This window comes from Lithobates pipiens, unplaced genomic scaffold (genome assembly GCF_037356315.1).
Source record: "Lithobates pipiens isolate NorthernLeopardFrog02 unplaced genomic scaffold, aLitPip1_a1.2 Scaffold_18, whole genome shotgun sequence".
Taxonomy (NCBI): Eukaryota; Metazoa; Chordata; class Amphibia; order Anura; family Ranidae; genus Lithobates; species Lithobates pipiens.
The window spans coordinates 647,434,729-647,459,340 of NW_027507758.1; the positions used below are offsets into that span (position 1 = coordinate 647,434,729).

Sequence of the window (24,612 nt, forward strand, 5' to 3'; positions counted from 1 at the left end):
ACTTCCCTTCCTGGTGACAACCATTCTCCTCTGCCACAAGTAGTCAGAGGAACTCTCCCCCCATGGACAGCAATACAAATTTATCAGAAGGATTTATTTTCCAAGTCTATCCAGGATTTGGTTTTAGATGGAGACTGACCTGACTGCCTCTGGGGGATGGGGAGGCAATCTGAGGGTGGGGAGAGTTGAGTTCTGTGTGGGGTCAGTGGGGTAAGAATGTCCACCATTCCATATGGAGACTGACCTGACTGCCTCTGGGGGATGGGGAGGCAATCTGAGGGTGGGGTGAGTTGAGTTCTGTGTGGGGTCAGTGGGGTAAGAATGTCCACCATTCCATATGGAGACTGACCTGACTGCCTCTGGGGGATGGGGAGGCAATCTGAGGGTGGGGAGAGTTGAGGTCTGTGTGGGGTCAGTGGGGTAAGAATGTCCACCATTCCATATGGAGACTGACCTGACTGCCTCTGGGGGATGGGGAGGCAATCTGAGGGTGGGGTGAGTTGAGTTCTGTGTGGGGTCAGTGGGGTAAGAATGTCCACCATTCCATATGGAGACTGACCTGACTGCCTCTGGGGGATGGGGAGGCAATCTGAGGGTGGGGAGAGTTGAGGTCTGTGTGGGGTCAGTGGGGTAAGAATGTCCACCATTCCATATGGAGACTGACCTGACTGCCTCTGGGGGATGGGGAGGCAATCTGAGGGTGGGGAGAGTTGAGGTCTGTGTGGGGTCAGTGGGGTAAGAATGTCCACCATTCTATATGGAGACTGACTGGTGAATCATCATCATGGGGAGGCAATCTGAGGGTGGGGTGAGTTGAGGTCTGTGTGGGGTCAGTGGGGTAAGAATGTCCTCCATTCCATATGGAGACTGACTGGTGAATCATCATCATGGGGAGGGTCACTGAAGGGAGAAGATCCAGAGACAATCTTATCAGATTGTTCCCATAATCTGCGGCCTCTGATGGCGGCTCACCAGCTATGACATCATTACACTCTGTGACTCTCCTGCCAAACCAAACACATCCAGTGCTGGAAGATAACAAATCATTCTATGTTATAAATAATCCCCAGAATGTCCCCTCACAGTCCTACATAAAAAAACAGATGATGTCACGGACCCAGCTAAGGCAGGTTCCCAGAATGTCCCTACACGGTCCTTCCGGAAAAATCACATGATGTCATAGACCTGCATATAGGAGATCCCAAGACTGTCCTCATACAGTCCTACAGGAAAAATCACATGATGTCATAGACCTGCATATAGGAGATCCCAAGACTGTCCTCATACAGTCCTACCGGAAAAATCACATGATGTCATAGACCTGCATATAGGAGATCCCAAGACTGTCCTCATACAGTCCTACCGGAAAAATCACATGATGTCATAGACCTGCATATAGGAGATCCCAAGACTGTCCTCATAAAGTCCTACCGGAAAAATCACATGATGTCATAGACCTGCATATGGGAGATCCCAAGACTGTCCTCATACAGTCCTACCGGAAAAATCACATGATGTCATAGACCTGCATATAGGAGATTCCAAGACTGTCCTCATACAGTCCTACCGGAAAAATCACATGATGTCATAGACCTGCATATAGGAGATCCCAAGACTGTCCTCATACAGTCCTACCGGAAAAATCACATGATGTCATAGACCTGCATATAGGAGATTCCAAGACTGTCCTCATACAGTCCTACCGGAAAAATCACATGATGTCATAGACCTGCATATAGGAGATCCCAAGACTGTCCTCATACAGTCCTACAGGAAAAATCACATGATGTCATAGACCTGCATATAGGAGATTCCAAGACTGTCCTCATACAGTCCTACCGGAAAAATCACATGATGTCATAGACCTGCATATAGGAGATCCCAAGACTGTCCTCATACAGTCCTACTGGAAAAATCACATGATGTCATAGACCTGCATATAGGAGATCCCAAGACTGTCCTCATACAGTCCTACCGGAAAAATCACACAATGTCATAGACCTGCATATGGGAGATCCCAAGACTGTCCTCATACAGTCCTACCGGAAAAATCACACAATGTCATAGACCTGCATATGGGAGATCCCAAGACTGTCCTCATACAGTCCTACCGGAAAAATCACACAATGTCATAGACCTGCATATGGGAGATCCCAAGACTGTCCTCATAGAGTCCAACCGGAAAAATCACATGATGTCATAGACCTGCATATAGGAGATCCCAAGACTGTCCTCATACAGTCTTACCGGAAAAATCACATGATGTCATAGACCTGCATATAGGAGATCCCAAGACTGTCCTCATACAGTCCTACCGGAAAAATCACATGATGTCATAGACCTGCATATAGGAGATCCCAAGACTGTCCTCATACAGTCCTACTGGAAAAATCACATGATGTCATAGACCTGCATATGGGAGATCCCAAGACTGTCCTCATACAGTCCTACCGGAAAAATCACATGATGTCATAGACCTGCATATGGGAGGTCCCCACAATGTCTCTACACAGTCCTTCTATGGAAAATTGGATGATCAGGAACCCAGATATGGGTGTTTTCTCTTCAGGGCTCTGCTCCAGTCTTGGTCTTCAGGTTGGTCTGATGATATGATGATTGCCGGGTGTATGGACGACTCCTCTGACATTAGATATTATTAGAGAACAATTGGCTTATATAAAAGGTCTTCCTGGCACATTTTCTTCAGATAACACTTCTCATGTAGTAAAGAACAGTGAAGAAAGGTTTCAATGACTGAACTTACCTTCCCCTCCAGATCCAGTCAGATGATTCCCCCCACTGGATCCAGAAATATTGGGCCTTACAGGTCTGGGCCGAGGTCTGCTGGTGGGGATCTGAAGACCACCCGCTGGTCCTTCCATGCAATCATCTCCGGAATATCCCTGGCAGCACTTCCACTCCATATCTGACACTGTCTTGTAGGCCACCTTGTATCTGGGTCTGACAAAACTGCGATACCTAAGACAAGAGGAGAAGCAGGATGAAGATGACAGACTGACACCATCCATATATCATCCATATACACCCAAAACATGGCTCTGAGCTTTCACATAATCCATATACACCAAAAATATGGCTCTGAGCTTTCACATAATCCATATACACCAAAAACATGGCACCAAGCTTTCACATCCTCCATATACACCACTTTCCATAATGGGCACAGTGGGTGTACAGACCCGGGAACTCGGCACAGGGGTGGTGGGAACCCCTCATAATGGGCACAGCGGGTGTACAGACCCGGGAACTCGGCACAGGGATGGTGGGAACCCCTCATAATGGGCACAGCGGGTGTACAGACCCGGGAACTCAGCACAGGGATGGTGGGAACCCCTCATAATGGGCACAGCGGGTGTACAGACCCGGGAACTCAGCACAGGGATGGTGGGAACCCCTCATAATGGGCACAGCGGGTGTACAGACCCGGGAACTCGGCACAGGGATGGTGAGAACCCCTCATAATGGGCACAGCGGGCGTACAGACCCAGGAACTCAGCACAGGGATGGTGGGAACCCCTCATAATGGGCACAGCGGGTGTACAGACCCGGGAACTCAGCACAGGGATGGTGGGAACCCCTCATAATGGGCACAGCGGGTGTACAGACCCGGGAACTCAGCACAGGGATGGTGGGAACCCCTCATAATGGGCACAGCGGGTGTACAGACCCGGGAACTCAGCAAAGGGATGGTGGGAACCCCTCATAATGGGCACAGCAGGTGTACAGACCCGGGAACTCAGCACAGGGATGGTGGGAACCCCTCATAATGGGCACAGCGGGTGTACAGACCCGGGAACTCAGCACAGGGATGGTGGGAACCCCTCATAATGGGCACAGCGGGTGTACAGACCCGGGATCTCAGCACAGGGATGGTCACAGTAAAATATGTGAATTGCATTGTGGGTAAGAAATGTTCTTGCATGATGTACTGCACAGAACACTCGCGGTAATGGGCCAGTCGAGCTACAAATAGAAAAGCACATCTAATAATTATCTCATCTGAGAAAAGCAACTAAAAACACCTGAATAATAATCCAAACCATCCACCAAACAACACACAAGAATTGCACTGAACAATATCACAGCGATGGCTTCAGATGACAGAACAACACTGAACTTTGCATGGGCTCAAGATTTGTGTTCTATATGTCTTTATGAAGACCCTTCCTGATGACTGAGGCTGTTGGCTGGAGGAATGGGGGGTTGGAATGGAAGTTTTATCTGGGAGAGGGGGTTAGAATGGAAGTTTTATCTGGATGGGGGGTTGGAATGGAAGTTTTATCTGGGAGAGGGGGTTAGAATGGAAGTTGTATCTGGATGGGGGGTTGGAATGGAAGTTGTATCTGGATGGGGGGTTAGAATGGAAGTTTTATCTGGATGGGGGGTTGGAATGGAAGTTTTATCTGGGAGAGGGGGTTAGAATGGAAGTTGTATCTGGATGGGGGGTTGGAATGGAAGTTTTATCTGGATGGGGGGTTAGAATGGAAGTTTTATCTGGGAGGGGGGTTGGAATGGAAGTTTTATCTGGATGGGGGGTTGGAATGGAAGTTTTATCTGGATGGGGGGTTATAAAGGAAGTTGTATCTGGATGGGGGGGTTGGAATGGAAGTTTTATCTGGGAGGGGGGTTGGAATGGAAGTTTTATCTGGATGGGGGGTTGGAATGGAAGTTTTATCTGGATGGGGGGTTAGAATGGAAGTTTTATCTGGATGGGGGGTTGGAATGGAAGTTTTATCTGGATGGGGGGTTGGAATGGAAGTTGTATCTGGATGGGGGGTTGGAATGGAAGTTGTATCTGGATGGGGGGTTAGAATGGAAGTTTTATCTGGATGGGGGGTTGGAATGGAAGTTTTATCTGGATGGGGGTTTGGAATGGAAGTTTTATCTGGATGGGGGGTTGGAATGGAAGTTTTATCTGGATGGGGGGTTGGAATGGAAGTTTTATCTGGATGGGGGGTTAGAATGGAAGTTTTATCTGGATGGGGGGTTGGAATGGAAGTTTTATCTGGATGGGGGGTTGGAATGGAAGTTGTATCTGGATGGGGGGTTGGAATGGAAGTTGTATCTGGATGGGGGGTTAGAATGGAAGTTTTATCTGGATGGGGGGTTGGAATGGAAGTTTTATCTGGATGGGGGTTTAGAATCGAAGTTTTATCTGGATGGGGGGATGTAATGGAAGTTTTATCTGGATGGGGGGTTGGAATGGAAGTTTTATCTGGATGGGGGGTTGGAATGGAAGTTTTATGTGGATGGGGGGTTGGAATGGAAGTTGTATCTGGATGGGGGGTTGGAATGGAAGTTGTATCTGGGAGGGGGGTTAGAATGGAAGTTGTATCTGGAAGGGGGGTTGGAATGGAAGTTTTATCTGGGAGGGGGGGTTAGAATGGAAGTTGTATCTGGATGGGGGGTTAGAATGGAAGTTTTATCTGGATGGAGGGTTAGAATGGAAGTTGTATCTGGATGGGTGGTTGGAATGGAAGTTTTATCTGGGAGGGGGGTTGGAATTGAAGTTTTATGTGGATGGGGGGTTGGAATGGAAGTTTTATCTGGATGGGGGGTTGGAATGGAAGTTTTATCTGGATGGGGGGTTGGAATGGAAGTTGTATCTGGGAGGGGGGTTGGAATGGAAGTTTTATCTGGATGGGGGGTTGGAATGGAAGTTTTATCTGGATGGGGGGTTGGAATGGAAGTTGTATCTGGATGGGGGGGATGGAATGGAAGTTTTATCAGGATGGGGGGTTGGAATGGAAGTTTTATCTGGATGGGGGGTTGGAATGGAAGTTTTATCTGGATGGGGGGTTGGAATGGAAGTTTTATATGGATGGGGGGTTGGAATGGAAGTTTTATCTGGATGGGGGGTTGGAATGGAAGTTGTATCTGGATGGGGGGTTGGAATGGAAGTTTTATCTGGGAGGGGGGTTGGAATGGAAGTTTTATCTGGATGGGGGGTTGGAATGGAAGTTGTATCTGGATGGGGGGTTGGAATGGAAGTTTTATCTGGATGGGGGGTTGGAATGGAAGTTTTATCTGGATGGGGGGTTGGAATGGAAGTTGTATCTGGATGGGGGGGTTGGAATGGAAGTTTTATCTGGATGGGGGGGTTGGAATGGAAGTTTTATCTGGGAGGGGGAAGTGTATGTGTAGAAGGGCAGATCTTATCTTCCAGGAGGGGAAGATGAAAGGAACTTCAGAGAGAAGAAGGTCAGAACACAAAGACCTCCAGAACACAAAGCTTCTTGTTCCAGTCTGGGGGAGGCCGAGGAGGCTGAGAGGTGGGAGGCCCCACTGGAGAGCTGAGACCCCCCTGAGCCTTTGATGTTCCTGGGAGAATAATATGCGGCTGGCGGGATAATGGCTGGGGGTGGGGGAGGGGGGGGACAAGGTGGAAGATAAGAGACTCCAGGAGACACATTGACAGAAGGAATAATAAGGAATGTGTGAAATCATCTATGGCCGGATGAGGGGGCATCATCCCCCCCCCAGGGGTCCCTCTGAATGAGGCTGAACACCATTGTGAAGGACAGATTAGCCGTCCACAGAAATGTTTTCTTCAGTTTTTCCCTTTTGTTGGATTGAAGTCACAATAATCTGATCAGGAAAGTCCCATCTACAATGTGTGATCTGTGGGGTGTCCATAGTGGGACGGAATGTTCTTGGGGTGATCCCATCTACAATGTATGATCTGTGGGGTGTCCATAGTGGGATGGAATGTTCTTGGGGTGATCTCATCTACAATGTGTGATTTGTGGGGTGTCCATAGTGGGACGGAATGTTCTTGGGGTGATCCCATCTACAATGTGTGATTTGTGGGGTGTCCATAGTGGGACGGAATGTTCTTAGGGTGATCTCATCTACAATGTGTGATCTGTGGGGTGTCCATAGTGGGATGGAATGTTCTTAGGGTGATCCCATCTACAATGTGTGATTTGTGGGGTGTCCATAGTGGGATGGAATGTTCTTGGGGTGATCCCATCTACAATGTGTGATTTGTGGGGTGTCCATAGTGGGATGGAATGTTCTTAGGGTGATCTCATCTACAATGTGTGATCTGTGGGGTGTCCATAGTGGGACGGAATTTTCTTGGGGTGATCTCATCTACAATGTGTGATTTGTGGGGTGTCCATAGTGGGATGGAATGTTCTTAGGGTGATCTCATCTACAATGTGTGATCTGTGGGGTGTCTATAGTGGGACGGAATGTTCTTAGGGTGATCCCATCTACAATGTATGATCTGTGGGGTGTCCATAGTGGGATGGAATGTTCTTGGGGTGATCTCATCTACAATGTGTGATCTGTGGGGTGTCCATAGTGGGACGGAATGTTCTTAGGGTGATCCCATCTACAATGTATGATCTGTGGGGTGTCCATAGTGGGATGGAATGTTCTTGGGGTGATCTCATCTACAATGTGTGATCTGTGGGGTGTCCATAGTGGGACAGAATGTTCTTGGGGTGATCCCATCTACAATGTGTGATTTGTGGGGTGTCCATAGTGGGATGGAATGTTCTTGGGGTGATCCCATCTACAATGTGTGATCTGTGGGGTGTCCATAATGGGGCAGAATATTCTTAGGGTGATCCCATCTACAATGTGTGATCTGTGGGGTGTCCATAGTGGGACAGAATGTTCTTGGGGTGATCTCATCTACAATGTGTGATCTGTGGGGTGTCCATAGTGGGACGGAATGTTCTTGGGGTGATCTCATCTACAATGTGTGATCTGTGGGGTGTCCATAGTGGGACGGAATGTTCTTGGGGTGATCTCATCTACAATGTGTGATCTGTGGGGTGTCCATAGTGGGACGGAATGCTCTTGGGGTGATCTCATCTACAATGTGTGATCTGTGGGGTGTCCATAGTGGGATGGAATGTTCTTGGGGTGATCCCATCTACAATGTGTGATCTGTGGGGTGTCCATAGTGGGATGGAATGTTCTTAGGGTGATCTCATCTACAATGTGTGATCTGTGGGGTGTCCATAGTGGGATGGAATGTTCTTAGGGTGATCTCATCTACAATGTGTGATCTGTGGGGTGTCCATAGTGGGATGGAATGTTCTTGGGGTGATCTCATCTACAATGTGTGATCTGTGGGGTGTCCATAGTGGGACGGAATGTTCTTGGGGTGATCTCATCTACAATGTGGGATTTGTGGGGTGTCCATAGTGGGATGGAATGTTCTTAGGGTGATCCCATCTACAATGTGTGATTTGTGGGGTGTCCATAGTGGGATGGAATGTTCTTAGGGTGATCTCATCTACAATGTGTGATCTGTGGGGTGTCCATAGTGGGACGGAATTTTCTTGGGGTGATCTCATCTACAATGTGTGATTTGTGGGGTGTCCATAGTGGGATGGAATGTTCTTAGGGTGATCTCATCTACAATGTGTGATCTGTGGGGTGTCTATAGTGGGACGGAATGTTCTTAGGGTGATCCCATCTACAATGTATGATCTGTGGGGTGTCCATAGTGGGATGGAATGTTCTTGGGGTGATCTCATCTACAATGTGTGATCTGTGGGGTGTCCATAGTGGGACGGAATGTTCTTAGGGTGATCCCATCTACAATGTATGATCTGTGGAGTGTCCATAGTGGGATGGAATGTTCTTGGGGTGATCTCATCTACAATGCGTGATCTGTGGGGTGTCCATAGTGGGACGGAATGTTCTTGGGGTGATCCCATCTACAATGTGTGATTTGTGGGGTGTCCATAGTGGGACAGAATGTTCTTGGGGTGATCCCATCTACAATGTGTGATTTGTGGGGTGTCCATAGTGGGATGGAATGTTCTTGGGGTGATCCCATCTACAATGTGTGATCTGTGGGGTGTCCATAATGGGGCAGAATATTCTTAGGGTGATCCCATCTACAATGTGTGATCTGTGGGGTGTCCATAGTGGGACGGAATGTTCTTGGGGTGATCTCATCTACAATGTGTGATCTGTGGGGTGTCCATAGTGGGATGGAATGTTCTTGGGGTGATCTCATCTACAATGTGTGATCTGTGGGGTGTCCATAGTGGGATGGAATGTTCTTGGGGTGATCCCATCTACAATGTGTGATCTGTGGGGTGTCCATAATGGGGCAGAATATTCTTAGGGTGATCCCATCTACAATGTGTGATCTGTGGGGTGTCCATAGTGGGACGGAATGTTCTTGGGGTGATCCCATCTACAATGTGTGATCTGTGGGGTGTCCATAGTGGGACGGAATGTTCTTGGGGTGATCTCATCTACAATGTGTGATCTGTGGGGTGTCCATAGTGGGATGGAATGTTCTTAGGGTGATCTCATCTACAATGTGTGATCTGTGGGGTGTCCATAGTGGGATGGAATGTTCTTGGGTTGATCCCATCTACAATGTGTGATCTGTGGGGTGTCCATAGTGGGACGGAACGTTCTTTGGGTGATCCCATCTACAATGTGTGATCTGTGGGGTGTCCATAGTGGGACGGAACGTTCTTTGGGTGATCCCATCTACAATGTGTGATCTGTGGGGTGTCCATAGTGGGACGGAATGTTCTTAGGGTGATCCCATCTACAATGTGTGATCTGTGGGGTGTCCATAGTGGGACGGAACCTACTATTGTCATATACTAATGCCACGTACACACGACCGGACTTTTCCACAGCAAAGGTCTGACAGAAGAAATCCGTCGGACAATTCGATCGTGTGTGGGCTTCATCAGACCTTTTTTTGTCAAAGTCTGGCAGACTTTAGAAATAGAACGTGTTTTAAATCTTTCTGCCGGAACCAGTTCCTATCAAGAAAACCTCTCGTCTGTATGCAGGTCCAACGGACCAACCACAACAAGGGCGGCTATTGGACTCCCTTTTCCTAGTCCCGTCGTACGTCATTGTGTTAAACGATCAGACTTTGGTTTGATCATGTATAAGCAAGTCCATTTTAGCGGAGAGTTTATTCCGACGGAAAGCCCGGTCGTGTGTCGCCGATTCAATCATAAACCTGGCACCTCCCAATGACATCACCAATCCAGCTGTAAACCTGGCAGCTCCCAATGACATCACCAATCCAGCTGTAAACCTGGCACCTCCTAGTGACGTCACCAATCCAGCTGTAAGCCTGGCACCTCCCAGTGACGTCGCCAATCCAGCTGTAAGCCTGGCACCTCCCAATGACATCGCCAATCCAGCTGTAAGCCTGGCACCTCCCAATGACATCGCCAATCCAGCTTTAAACATGGCACCTCCCAATGACATCGCCAATCCAGCTGTAAGCCTGGCACCTCCCAATGACATTGCCAATCCAGCTGTAAGCCTGGCACCTCCCAATGACATCACAAATCCAGCTGTAAGCCTGGCATCTCCCAATGACATCACAAATCCAGCTGTAAGCCTGGCATCTCCCAATGACATTGCCAATCCAGCTGTAAGCCTGGCACCTCCCAATGACATCACAAATCCAGCTGTAAGCCTGGCACCTCCCAATGACATCACAAATCCAGCTGTAAGCCTGGCACCTCCCAAATGACATCACCAATCCAGCTGTAAGCCTGGCACCTCCCAAATGACATCACCAATCCAGCTGTAAACCTGGCACCTCCCAATGACATCACCAATCCAGCTGTAAACATGGCACCTCCCAATGACATCACCAATCCAGCTGTAAATATGGCACCTCCCAATGACATCACCAATCCAGCTGTAAATATGGCATCTCCCAATGACATCACCAATCCAGCTGTAAATATGGCATCTCCCAATGACATCACCAATCCAGCTGTAAATATGGCACCTCCCAAATGACATCACCAATCCAGCTGTAAATATGGCACCTCCCAAATGACATCACCAATCCAGCTGTAAATATGACATCTCCCAATGACATCACACATCCAGCTGTAAATATGACATCTCCCAATGACATCACTAATCCAGCTGTAAATATGACACCTCCCAAATGACATCACCAATCCAGTTGTAAATATGGCACCTCCCAAATGACATCACCAATCCAGCTGTAAATATGACACCTCCCAAATGACATCACCAATCCAGCTGTAAATATGACACCTCTCAAATGACATCACCAATCCAGCTGTAAATATGGCACCTCCCAAATGACATCACCAATCCAGCTGTAAATATGGCACCTCCCAATGACAAGCCCAACGATAAAACAGAACCATCCCAGTTTCAAACAGAGCCCACCATTTTAAGGTCAAATCCCAGTGACACCACCAACCCAGTTATAGGCCAGAACCATCCCAGTGTCATACAGAGCCCTCCAATAAGGGTCGTTCAGCTATGGAATTCCACCTGTAATAACAGCATCAAATATAAAGACTGAACAGGATGGTCGGGGGTCTTGTGTCTTTTTTTTCAGCCTCACCTATTATGTAACGATGTGACTGGAAGCTTTTCTTACATTCCCAATACAGATTTCTGACCCTCAGAGCTCACAATCTATGAATGATACTCACATGACAGTGCGCGGACATTGTAGCTGCCCCCACACACACGGCTGGTACTCCGGCTTCACGTAAGTCTCAACGCCATCTTCTACCATACAAGTGACGGTCCGGGTCACCATGTATGCACACCAGTTCCTGGGGGAGATACAAAGAGATGACATCATAACCAATGCTTAATAATATAAAAGAGACTCTAAGAGATGACATCATGACTGAGGTGTAATAATGATATACAGAGGACACGGGGAGTATTGTATGGACCAGATCTTATAAGAGATTAGAGATGACATCATGACTGAGGTGTAATAATGATATACAGAGGACACGGGGAGTATTGTATGGACCAGATCTTATAAGAGATTAGAAATGACATCATGACTGAGGTGTAATAATGATATACAGAGGACACGGGGAGTATTGTATGGACCAGATCTTATAAGAGATTAGAGATGACATCATGACTGAGGTGTAATAATGATATACAGAGGACACGGGGACTATTGTATGGACCAGATCTTATCTTAAGTCTTGAGTGAAAACAAGATACAGACTAGAAAAGGAAATACAGGAATTGGGGACAGACCTAGGAGGTGGAACCAGGAGCAGACTAGGGGTGGAGTCCGAATTGGGGACAGACCTAGGAGGTGGAACCAGGAGCAGACTAGGGGTGGAGCCAGGAATTGGGGACAGACCTAGGAGGTGGAACCAGGAGCAGACTAGGGGTGGAGCCAGGAATTGGGGACAGACCTAGGAGGTGGAACCAGGAGCAGACTAGGGGTGGAGCCAGGAATTGGGGACAGACCTAGGAGGTGGAACCAGGAGCAGACTAGGGGTGGAGCCAGGAATTGGGGACTGACCTAGGAGTTGGAACCAGGAGCTGACTAGGGGAAGACCTAGGAGGTGGAACCAGAAGCAGGCTAGGGGTGGAGCCAGGAATTGGGGACAAACCTAGGAGGTGGAACCAGGAGCTGACTTGGGGAAGACCTAGGAGGTGGAACCAGGAGCTGACTAGGAGTGGAGCCCGAATTGGGGACAGACCTAGGAGGTGGAACCAGGAGCAGACTATGGGTGGAGCCCAAGTTGGGGACAGACCTAGGAGGTGGAACCAGGAGCAGACTATGGGTGGAGCCCAAATTGGGGACAGACCTAGGAGGTGGAACCAGGAGCAGACTAGGGGTGGAGCCCGAATTGGGGACAGACCTAGGAGGTGGAACCAGGAGCTGACTAGGGGTGGAGCCCGAATTGGGGACAGACCTAGGAGGTGGAACCAGGAGCTGACTATTGGTAGAGCCCGAATTGGGGACAGACCTAGGAGGTGGAACCAGGAGCAGACTATGGGTGGAGCCCAAATTGGGGACAGACCTAGGAGGTGGAACCAGGAGCAGACTAGGGGAAGACCTAGGAGGTGGAACCAGGAGCAGACTAGGGGTGGAGCCAGGAATTGGGGAAAGACCTAGGAGGTGGAACCAGGAGCAGACTAGGGGTGGAGCCCGAATTGGGGACAGATCTAGGAGGTGGAACCAGGAGCTGATTAGGGGTGCTGCCAGGAATTGGGGACAGACCTAGGAGGTGGAACCAGGAGCAGACTAGGGGTGGAGCCCGAATTGGGGACAGACCTAGGAGGTGGAACCAGGAGCTGACTAGGGGTGGAGCCTGAATTGGGGACAGACCTAGGAGGTGGAACCAGGAGTAGACTATGGGTGGAGCCAGAATTGGGGACAGACCTAGGAGGTGGAACCAGGAGCAGACTAGGGGTGGAGCCAGGAATTGGGGACAGACCTAGGAGGTGGAACCAGGAGCAGACTAGGGGTGGAGCCAGGAATTGGGGACAGACCTAGGAGGTGGAACCAGGAGCAGACTAGGGGTGGAGCCAGGAATTGGGGACAGACCTAGGAGGTGGAACCAGGAGCAGACTAGGGGTGGAGCCAGGAATTGGGGACTGACCTAGGAGTTGGAACCAGGAGCTGACTAGGGGAAGACCTAGGAGGTGGAACCAGAAGCAGGCTAGGGGTGGAGCCAGGAATTGGGGACAAACCTAGGAGGTGGAACCAGGAGCTGACTTGGGGAAGACCTAGGAGGTGGAACCAGGAGCTGACTAGGAGTGGAGCCCGAATTGGGGACAGACCTAGGAGGTGGAACCAGGAGCAGACTATGGGTGGAGCCCAAGTTGGGGACAGACCTAGGAGGTGGAACCAGGAGCAGACTATGGGTGGAGCCCAAATTGGGGACAGACCTAGGAGGTGGAACCAGGAGCAGACTAGGGGTGGAGCCCGAATTGGGGACAGACCTAGGAGGTGGAACCAGGAGCTGACTAGGGGTGGAGCCCGAATTGGGGACAGACCTAGGAGGTGGAACCAGGAGCTGACTATTGGTAGAGCCCGAATTGGGGACAGACCTAGGAGGTGGAACCAGGAGCAGACTATGGGTGGAGCCCAAATTGGGGACAGACCTAGGAGGTGGAACCAGGAGCAGACTAGGGGAAGACCTAGGAGGTGGAACCAGGAGCAGACTAGGGGTGGAGCCAGGAATTGGGGAAAGACCTAGGAGGTGGAACCAGGAGCAGACTAGGGGTGGAGCCCGAATTGGGGACAGATCTAGGAGGTGGAACCAGGAGCTGATTAGGGGTGCTGCCAGGAATTGGGGACAGACCTAGGAGGTGGAACCAGGAGCAGACTAGGGGTGGAGCCCGAATTGGGGACAGACCTAGGAGGTGGAACCAGGAGCTGACTAGGGGTGGAGCCTGAATTGGGGACAGACCTAGGAGGTGGAACCAGGAGTAGACTATGGGTGGAGCCAGAATTTGGGACAGACCTAGGAGGTGGAACCAGAAGCTGACTAGGGGTGGAGCCCGAATTGGGGACTGACCTAGGAGGTGGAACCAGGAGCTGACTAGGGGTTGAGCCCGAATTGGGGACAGACCTAGGAGGTGGAACCAGAAGCAGACTATGGGTGGAGCCCGAATTGAGGACAGACCTAGGAGGTGGAACCAGGAGCTGACTAGGGGTGGAGACAGGAATTGGGGAAGACCTAGCATGTGGAACAAGGAGCAGACTAGGGGTGGGGACAGACATAGGAGGTGGAACAAGGAGAAGACTAGGGGTGGAGCCAGTAGGGCAAATGGTGGAACTAGAAATGGGGCACAGGCCTGGCAGGATAATTAAGAAAAAGACAGGGGAAGTGAGCCAAGAATAGGTAACAGGCCTGGGAAGGGAAATGAAGAACAGACTGGGGAGGGGGAACTGGGGTTGGAGCCAGAAGAGGGAGAATTGGGTAATTGTCCGAGAGGGAGACTTGGGGAATTGTTCGAGAGGGAGAATTGGGGAATTGTTCGAGAGGGAGAATTGGGGAATTGTTCGAGAGGGAGAATTGGGGAATTGTCAGAGAGGGAGAATTGGGGAATTGTCCGAGAGGGAGAATTGGGGAATTGTCCGAGAGGGAGACTTGGGGAATTGTTCGAGAGGGAGAATTGGGGAATTGTTCGAGAGGGAGAATTGGGGAATTGTTCGAGAGGGAGAATTGGGGAATTGTCAGAGAGGGAGAATTGGGGAATTGTCCGAGAGGGAGAATTGGGGAATTGTCCGAGAGGGAGAATTGGGGAATTGTCCGAGAGGGAGAATTGGGGAATTGTCCGAGAGGGAGAATTGGGGAATTGTCCGAGAGGGAGAATTGGGGAATTGTCCGAGAGGGAGAGTTGGGGAATTGTCCGAGAGGGAGAATTGGGGAATTGTCCAAGAGGGAGAATTGGGGAATTGTCCGAGAGGGAGACTTGGGGAATTGTCCGAGAGGGAGACTTGGGGAATTGTCTGAGAGGGAGACTTGGGGAATTGTCCGAGATTGAGATTTGGGGAATTGTCCAAGAGGGAGATTTGGGGAATTGTCCAAGAGGGAGACTTGGGGAATTGTCCGAGAGGGAGAATTGGGGAATTGTCCGAGAGGGAGAATTGGGGAATTGTCCGAGAGGGAGAATTGGGGAATTGTCCGAGAGGTAGAGTTGGGGAATTGTCCGAGAGGGAGAATTGGGGAATTGTCCGAGAGGGAGACTTGGGGAATTGTCCGAGAGGGAGAATTGGGGAATTGTCCGAGAGGGAGAGTTGGGGAATTGTCCGAGAGGGAGAATTGGGGAATTGTCCGAGAGGGAGAATTGGGGAATTGTGCGAGAGGGAGTATTGGGGAATTGTCCGAGAGGTAGAGTTGGGGAATTGTCCGAGAGGGAGAATTGGGGAATTGTCCGAGAGGGAGAGTTGGGGAATTGTCCGAGAGGGAGAGTTGGGGAATTGTCCGAGAGGGAGAGTTGGGGAATTGTCCGAGAGGGAGAGTTGGGGAATTATACGAGAGGGAGAGTTGGGGAATTATCTGAGAGGGAACCCTCCTCACCTTCGCCACCTAGCTACACCCCTTGGTAAATCCAGGACTGCTAACACCAGACTGTGACTTCACACTGTAGCAGCCACGTCAGGTCTATGGTCAAAGTATGACCTGTGGGGGGGGGGGGGGGCACAGCCCCCACAGTCCCTACCATCCCCCTCCAGGTTGATGGTAACTTCCCAGAATCAGGTGTGGATGGAGGTGCAGTATGATTCTCAGCCACAAGATGGCAGCAGTGATCTGCAGCACAGTACACTGGATGGATTACAGAACAAGGCCGTCCCCCGCTGAGCCAGAGGTCACCTGACCTTTCATTGACACCAATGAGGAGTGTGCTGGAGATAAAAGGATTAGATGGAGATGAAAGGAAGGTCTGGGGTCCTGGTGTGTGTCCAAGCTATGGGGGCCAACCGGTCACATTGTACAGAAAAAGACCGATCAAACAGCGATGACATGAGGAGGAATCACCCCAGTATTGTGATTGGATGCCGTGAGGCCTTACAGACAGTTCTTATTTCAGATATGTTGATAGTTTAGGCCCAGCCCGATTCACACCCTTTGGTAAATCCGGTACTGATAACACCAGACTGTGACTTCACCGTGTAGCACCCACACAGGGTCTATGGTCAGTGTACGACCTGTGGGGGGACACAGACCCCACAAGCCCTGTATGAGGGGAAACTCCAACCAGAACCACATTAGTGAGATTTCTGTACACCCCCTGTGCCCATTATGAGGGGTTGCCACCATCCCTGTGCCGAGTTCCTGGGTCTGTACACCCGCTGTGCCCATTATGAGGGGTTGCCACCATCCCTGTGCTGAGTTCTTGGGTCTGTACGCCCGCTGTGCCCATTATGAGGGGTTCTCACCATCCCTGTGCTGAGTTCCCGGGTCCGTACGCCCGCTGTGCCCATTATGAGAGGTTCCCACCATCCCTGTGCTGAGTTCCCGGGTCTGTACACCCACTGTGCCCATTATGAGGGGTTCCCACCATCCCTGTGCTGAGTTCCCGGGTCTGTACACCCACTGTGCCCATTATGAGGGGTTCCCACCATCCCTGTGCTGAGTTCCCGGGTCTGTACACCCGCTGTGCCCATTATGAGGAGTTCTCACCATCCCTGTGCTGAGTTCCCAGGTCTGTACACCCGCTGTGCCCATTATGAGGGGTTCTCACCATCCCTGTGCTGATTTATCGGGTCTGTACACCCGCTGTGCCCATTATGAGGGGTTCTCACCATCCCTGTGCCGAGTTCCCGGGTCTGTACACCCGCTGTGCCCATTATGAGGGGTTCCCACCATCCCTGTGCTGAGTTCCCGGGTCTGTACATCCGCTGTGCCCATTATGAGGGGTTCTCACCATCCCTGTGCCGAGTTCCTGGGTCTGTACACCCAAATTGCCCATTATGAGGGGTTCACACCATCCCTGTGCTGAGTTCTTGGGTCTGTACACCCGCTGTGCCCATTATGAGGGGTTCTCACCATCCCTGTGCTGAGTTCCTAGGTCTGTACGCCCGCTGTGCCCATTATGAGGGGTTCCCACCATCCCTCTGCCGAGTTCCTGGGTCTGTACACCCAAATTGGCCATTATGAGGGGTTCCCACCATCCCTGTGCTGAGTTCTCGGGTCTGTACGCCCGCTGTGCCCATTATGAGGGGTTCTCACCATCCCTGTGCTGAGTTCCCAGGTCTGTACGCCCGCTGTGCCCATTATGAGGGGTTCTCACCATCCCTGTGCTGTGTTCCCGGGTCTGTACACCCGCTGTGCCCATTATGAGGGGTTCCCACCATCCCTGTGCTGAGTTCCAGAGTCTGTACACCCGCTGTGCCCATTATGAGGGGTTCTCACCATCCATGTGCTGAGTTCCCGGGTCTGTACACCCGCTGTGCCCATTATGAGGGGTTCCCATCATCCCTGTGCTGAGTTCTCAGGTCTGTACACCCGCTGTGCCCATTATGAGGGGTTCTCACCATCCCTGTGCTGAGTTCCCGGGTCTGTACACCCGCTGTGCCCATTATGATGGGTTCCCACCATCCCCGTGCCGAGTTCCTGGGTCTGTACACCCAAATTGCCCATTATGAGGGGTTCCCACCATCCCTGTGCTGAGTTCTCGGGTCTGTACGCCCGCTGTGCCCATTATGAGGGGTTCTCACCATCCCTGTGCTGAGTTCCCAGGTTTGTACACCCGCTGTGCCCATTATGAGGGGTTCTCACCATCCCTGTGCTGTGTTCCCGGGTCTGTACACCCGCTGTGCCCATTATGAGGGGTTCCCACCATCCCTGTGCTGAGTTTCCGGGTCTGTGCAGCCGCTGTGCCCATTATGAGGGGTTCCCACCATCCTTGGGCTGAGTTTCCGGGTCTGTACAGCCGCTGTGCCCATTATGAGGGCTTCTCACCATCCCTGTGCTGAGTTCCCGGGTCTGTACACCCGCTGTGCCCATTATGAGGGGTTCCCACCATCCCTGTGCTGAGTTTCCGGGTCTGTACAGCCCCTGTGCCCATTATGAGGGGTTCCCACCATCCCTGTGCTGAGTTCTCGGGTCTGTACGCCCGCTGTGCCCATTATGAGGGGTTCCCACCATCCCTGTGCTGAGTTCCCGGGTCTGTACGCCCACTGTGCCCATTATGAGGGGTTCTCACCATCCCTGTGCTGAGTTCTCGGGTCTGTACGCCCGCTGTGCCCATTATGAGGGGTTCCCACCATCCCTGTGCTGAGTTCCCGGGTCTGTACGCCCACTGTGCCCATTATGAGGGGTTCTCACCATCCCTGTGCTGACTTCCCGGGTCTGTACGCCCACTGTGCCCATTATGAGGGGTTCCCACCATCCCTGTGCTGAGTTTCCGGGTCTGTACACCCGCTGTGCCCATTATGAGGGGTTCCCACCATCCCTGTGCTGAATTCCCGGGTCTGTACGCCCACTGTGCCCATTATGAGGGGTTCCCACCATCCCTATGCTGAGTTCTCGGGTCTGTACGCCGGCTGTGCCCATTATGAGGGGTTCTCACCATCCCTGTGCTAAGTTTCCGGGTCTGTACAGCCGCTGTGCCCATTATGAGGGGTTCCCACCATCCCTGTGCTGAGTTCCCGAGTCTGAAAACCTGCTGTGCCCATTATGAGGGGTTCCCACCATCCCTGTGCCGAGTTCCCGGGTCTGTACGCCCGCTGTGCCCATTATGAGGGGTTCTCACCATCCCTGTGCTGAGTTCCCAGGTCTGTACGCCCGCTGTGCTCATTATGAGGGGTTCCCACCATCCCTGTGCCGAGTTCCCGGTTCTGTACGCCCGCTGTGCCCATTATGAGGGGTTCCCACCATCCCTGTGCCGAGTTCCGGGGTCTGTACACCCGCTGTGCCCATTATGAGGGGTTCCCACCATCCCTGTGCTGAGTTCCCGGGTCTGTACACCCGCTGTGCCCATTATGAGGTGTTCCCACCATCCCTGTGCCGAGTTCCCGGGTCTGTACACCCGCTGTGCCCATTTTGAGGGGTTCTCACCATCCCTGTGCCGAGTTTCCGCATCTGTACACCCTCTGTGCCCATTATGAGGGGTTCCCACCATTCCTGTGCTGAATTCCGGCGTCTGTACACCCTCTGTGCCCATTATGAGGGGTTCCCACCATCCCTGTGCTGAGTTCCCGGGTCTGTACACCCACTGTGCCCATTATGAGGGGTCCTCACCATCCCTGTGCCATGTTCCCGGGTCTCTACACCCGCTGTGCCCATTATGAGGGGTTCTCACCATCCCTGTGCTCAGTTCTGGGGTCTGTACACCCGCTGTGCCCATTATGAGGGGTTCTCACCATCCCTGTGCCGAGTTCCCGGGTCTGTACACCCGCTGTGCCCATTATGAGGGGTTCCCACCATCCCTGTGCCGAGTTCCCGGGTCCGTATACCCGCTGTGCCCATTATGAGGGGTTCTCACCATCCCTGTGCTGATTTCTCGGGTCTGTACACACGCTGTGCCCATTATGAGGGGTTCCCACCATCACTGTGCTGAATTCCCGGGTCTGTACACCCGCTGTGCCCATTTTGAGGGGTTCTCACCATCCCTGTGCTGATTTATCGGGTCTGTACACCCGCTGTGCCCATTATGAGGGGTCCTCACCATCCCTATGCCATGTTCCCGGGTCTGTACACCCGCTGTGCCTATTATGAGGGGTTCTCACCATCCCTGTGCTCAATTCCGGGGTCTGTACACCCGCTGTTCCCATTATGAGGGGTTCCCACCATCCCTGTGCCGAGCTCCCGGGTCTGTACACCCGCTGTGCCCATTATGAGGGGTTCCCACCATCTCTGTGCTGAGTTCCCGGGTCTGTACACCCGCTGTGCCCATTATGAGGGGTTCCCACCATCCCTGTGCCATGCTCCCGGGTCTGTACACCCGCTATGCCCATTATGAGGGATTACCACCATCCCTGTGCCGAGTTCCCGGGTCTATACACCCGCTGTGCCCATTATGAGGGGTTCCCACCATCCCTGTGCCATGCTCCCGGGTCTGTACACCCGCTGTGCCCATTATGAGGGGTTCCCACCATTTCTGTGCTGAGTTCCCGGGTCTGTACACCCGCTGTGCCCATTATGAGGGGTTCCCACCATCCCTGTGCTGAGTTCCCGGGTCTGTACACCCGCTGTGCCCATTATGAGGGGTTCCCACCATCCCTGTGCTGAGTTCCCGGGTCTATACACCCGATGTGCCCATTATGAGGGGTTCCCACCATCCCTGTGCCGGGTTCCCGGGTCTGTACACCCGCTGTGCCCATTATGAGGGGTTCCCACCATCCCTGTGCTGAGTTCCCGGGTCTGTACACCTGCTGTGCCCATTATGAGGGGTTCCCACCATCCCTGTGCCGAGTTCCCGGGTCTGTACGCCCGCTGTGCCCATTATGAGGGGTTCTCACCATCCCTGTGCTGATTTATCGGGTCTGTACACCCGCTGTGCCCATTATGAGGGGTCCTCACCATCCCAATGCCATGTTCCCGTGTCTGTACACCCGCTATGCCCATTATGAGGGGTTCTCACCATCCCTGTGCTCAATTCCGGGGTCTGTACACCCGCTGTGCCCATTATGAGGGGTTCCCACCATCCCTGTGCCGAGCTCCCGGGTCTGTACACCCACTTTGCCCATTATGAGGGGTTACCACCATCCCTGTGCTGAGTTCCCGGTCTGTACACCCGCTGTGCCCATTATGAGGGGTTACCACCATCCCTGTGCCGAGTTCCCGGGTCTGTACACCCACTGTGCCCATTATGAGGGTTTCCCACCATCCCTGTGCCATGCTCCCGGGTCTGTACACCCGCTGTGCCCATTATGAGGGGTTCCCACCATCCCTGTGCCGAGTTCCCGGGTCTATACACCCGCTGTGCCCATTATGAGGGGTTCCCACCATCCCTGTGCTGAGTTCCTGGGTCTGTACACCCGCTGTGCCCATTATGAGGGGTTCTCACCATACCTGTGCCAAGTTCCCGGGTCTGTACACCCGCTGTGCCCATTATGAGGGGTTCCCACCATCCCTGTGCTATGTTCTCGGGTCTGTACACCCGCTGTGCCCATTATGAGGAGTTCTCACCATCCCTGTGCTGAGTTCCTGGGTCTGTACACCCGCTGTGCCCATTATGAGGAGTTCTCACCATCCCTGTGCCGAGCTCCCGGGTCTGTACACCCACTGTGCCCATTATGAGGGGTTACCACCATCCCTGTGCTGAGTTCCCGGGTCTGTATACCCACTGTGCCCATTATGAGGGGTTCCCACCATCCCTGCGCTATGTTCTCGGGTCTGTACACCCGCTGTGCCCATTATGAGGAGTTCTCACCATCCCTGTGCTGAGTTCCTGGGTCTGTACACCCGCTGTGCCCATTATGAGGAGTTCTCACCATCCCTGTGCTGAGTTCCCGGGTCTGTACACCCGCTGTGCCAGCTAACCTCCTGGGTTGTGGACTGAACTAGAGCTGACCTTCTGACACAGAAGGACCGCTCCAGTTCAGCCTTCAACCCAGGAGGTAAGCTACAGTTCAGTCAGAAACCCAAGAGGTCAGATCCAGTTCAGTCTGAAACCAAGGAGGTCAGCTCCAATTCAGTCTGAAACCAAGGAGGTCAGCTCCATTTCAGTCTACCACTCTGGAGGTCAGCTCCAGCTGAATCTACAACCCAGAAGGTCAGCGCCAGGTTGTATAGGACTATATGAGAATGGATCTGGATGGTTGGCGCTGACCTCCTGGTCTCTAGGCTGTGTTTGTTCTTACCTTCTGCACTCTAGGCTGTGGTTTGCACTGACCTCCTAGACTCTAGGCTATGGTTGGAGCTGACCTCATGGATTCTACTGCGGTTGGTGCTGGCCTCCTAGACTCTAGGCTACCGTTGGTGCTGACATCTTGGTCTCTAGACTGCAGTTGGTGCTGACCTGCTGGATTCTAGGCTACGGTTGGTGCTGACATCCTAGTCTCTAGACTGTGGTTGACACTGACCTAGACTCTGGTCTACGGGTGGTACTGACATCTTGGTTTCTAGACTGTGGTTGGAACTGGCCTCCTGGACTCTAGGCTGTGGTTGGAGCTGGCCTCCCAGTTTCTAGGCTGTAGTTGGCACTGACATCCAGGTCTCTAGGCTGCTGTTGGCACTGGCCTCCCAGTCTCTAGGCTGTAGTTGGCGCTGACATCCAGGTCTCTAGGCTGCTGTTGGCACTGGTCTCCCAGACTCTAGGCTACGGTTGGCGCAGACATCCTGGATTCTAGGCTGCGAATGGCGCTGCCCTCCCGGACTCTAGGGTGTCACTGGCATGACCTCTGGCTTTACATTATTTTTGGAGCTCGTACTCTGAAAAGTGGAACTGGCCAGCTGTGTAAGTCATGCTTGGCACAGAGCCACCCCCATGTGTCTCACAGGCCCTTTTAATTAATACAAAGTTTACAGAGTGAGAAATGTGGATTGCATCAGAGGACTGGAGGGGAGGCATCCAGCCACCAAACCATGTTTATACCGTGCTGTGCCAGCTACACATAACCTGCAGATCTGAAGAGTGGTGGGAACATTGTATAAGAGATAATAGACATAGAGGATATACCACCAGATATCATTGCTGGGAGGTGAAGAACATTATACTAAATACTGTATAACTCCTCAGATATAGAGGACATTATAGTAGATATAAGAGCTCAGATATAGAGGACATTATAGTAGATATAAGAGCTCAGATATAGAGGACATTATAGTAGATATAAGAGCTCAGATATAGAGGACATTATAGTAGATATAAGACCTCAGATATAGAGGACATTATAGTAGATATAAGAGCTCAGATATAGAGGATATTATAGTAGATATAAGACCTCAGATATAGAGGACATTATAGTAGATATAAGAGCTCAGATATAGGAGGATATTATAGTAGATAGAAGACCTCAGATATAGAGGACATTATAGTAGATATAAGACCTCAGATATAGAGGACATTATAGTAGATATAAGAGCTCAGATATAGAGGATATTATAGTAGATATAAGACCTCAGATATAGAGGACATTATAGTAGATATAAGACCTCAGATATAGAGGACATTATAGTAGATATAGGACCTCAGATTTAGAGGACCTTATAGTAGATATAGGACCTCAGATATAGAGGACCTTATAGTAGATATAAGAGCTCAGATATAGGAGGACATTATAGTAGATATAAGACCTCAGATATAGAGGACATTATAGTAGATATAGGACCTCAGATTTAGAGGACCTTATAGTAGATATAGGACCCCAGATATAGAGGACATTATAGTAGATATAAGAGCTCAGATATAGAGGACATTATAGTAGATATAAGAGCTCAGATATAGGAGGATATTATAGTAGATATAAGAGCTCAGATATAGGAGGATATTATAGTAGATATAAGAGCTCAGATATAGAGGATATTATAGTATATATAAGACCTTAGATATAGAGGACATTATAGTAGATATAAGAGCTCAGATATAGGAGGATATTATAGTAGATATAAGAGCTCAGATATAGAGGATATTATAGTAGATATAAGACCTCAGATATAGAGGACATTATAGTAGATATAAGAGCTCAGCTATAGAGGACATTATAGTAGATATAAGAGCTCAGATATAGGAGGATATTATAGTAGATATAAGAGCTCAGATATAGAGGATATTATAGTAGATATAAGACCTCAGATATAGAGGACATTATAGTAGATATAAGAGCTCAGATATAGAGGACATTATAGTAGATATAAGACCTCAGATATAGGAGGATATTATAGTAGATATAAGAGCTCAGATATAGAGGACATTATAGTAGATATAAGAGCTCAGATATAGAGGACATTATAGTAGACATAAGAGCTCAGATATAGAGGACATTATAGTAGATATAAGAGCTCAGATATAGAGGACATTATAGTAGATATAAGAGCTCAGATATAGAGGATATTATAGTAGATATAAGAGCTCAGATATAGAGAATATTATAGTGAGTATAAGACCTCAGATATAGAGGACAATATAGAAGATATAAGAGCTCAGATATAGAGGACATTATAGTAGATATAAGAGCTCAGATATAGAGGACATTATAGTAAATATAAGAGCTCAGATATAGAGGATATTATAGTAGATATAAGAGCTCAGATATAGAGAATATTATAGTGAGTATAAGACCTCAGATATAGAGGACAGTATAGTAGATATAAGAGCTCAGATATAGAGGACATTATAGTAGATATAAGAGCTCAGATATAGGAGGACATTATAGTAGATATAAGAGCTCAGATATAGGAGGACATTATAGTAGAT

General features: G+C 50.6%; 1 protein-coding gene across 1 annotated transcript in view; it reads right to left on the reverse strand.

The window, feature by feature from the left end:
- The window catches only part of EMILIN1 (elastin microfibril interfacer 1), a 68,388-nt gene that overhangs the window by 39,862 nt on the left and 3,914 nt on the right, over positions 1–24,612 (reverse strand). The window contains exons 2-3 of the mRNA XM_077489411.1: positions 11,463–11,588; positions 2,765–2,979 (exon numbers count right to left, since the gene is read on the reverse strand). Coding sequence (XP_077345537.1) covers positions 2,765–2,979; positions 11,463–11,588 — 341 coding nt within the window. The remainder of the gene's footprint in view (positions 1–2,764; positions 2,980–11,462; positions 11,589–24,612) is intronic.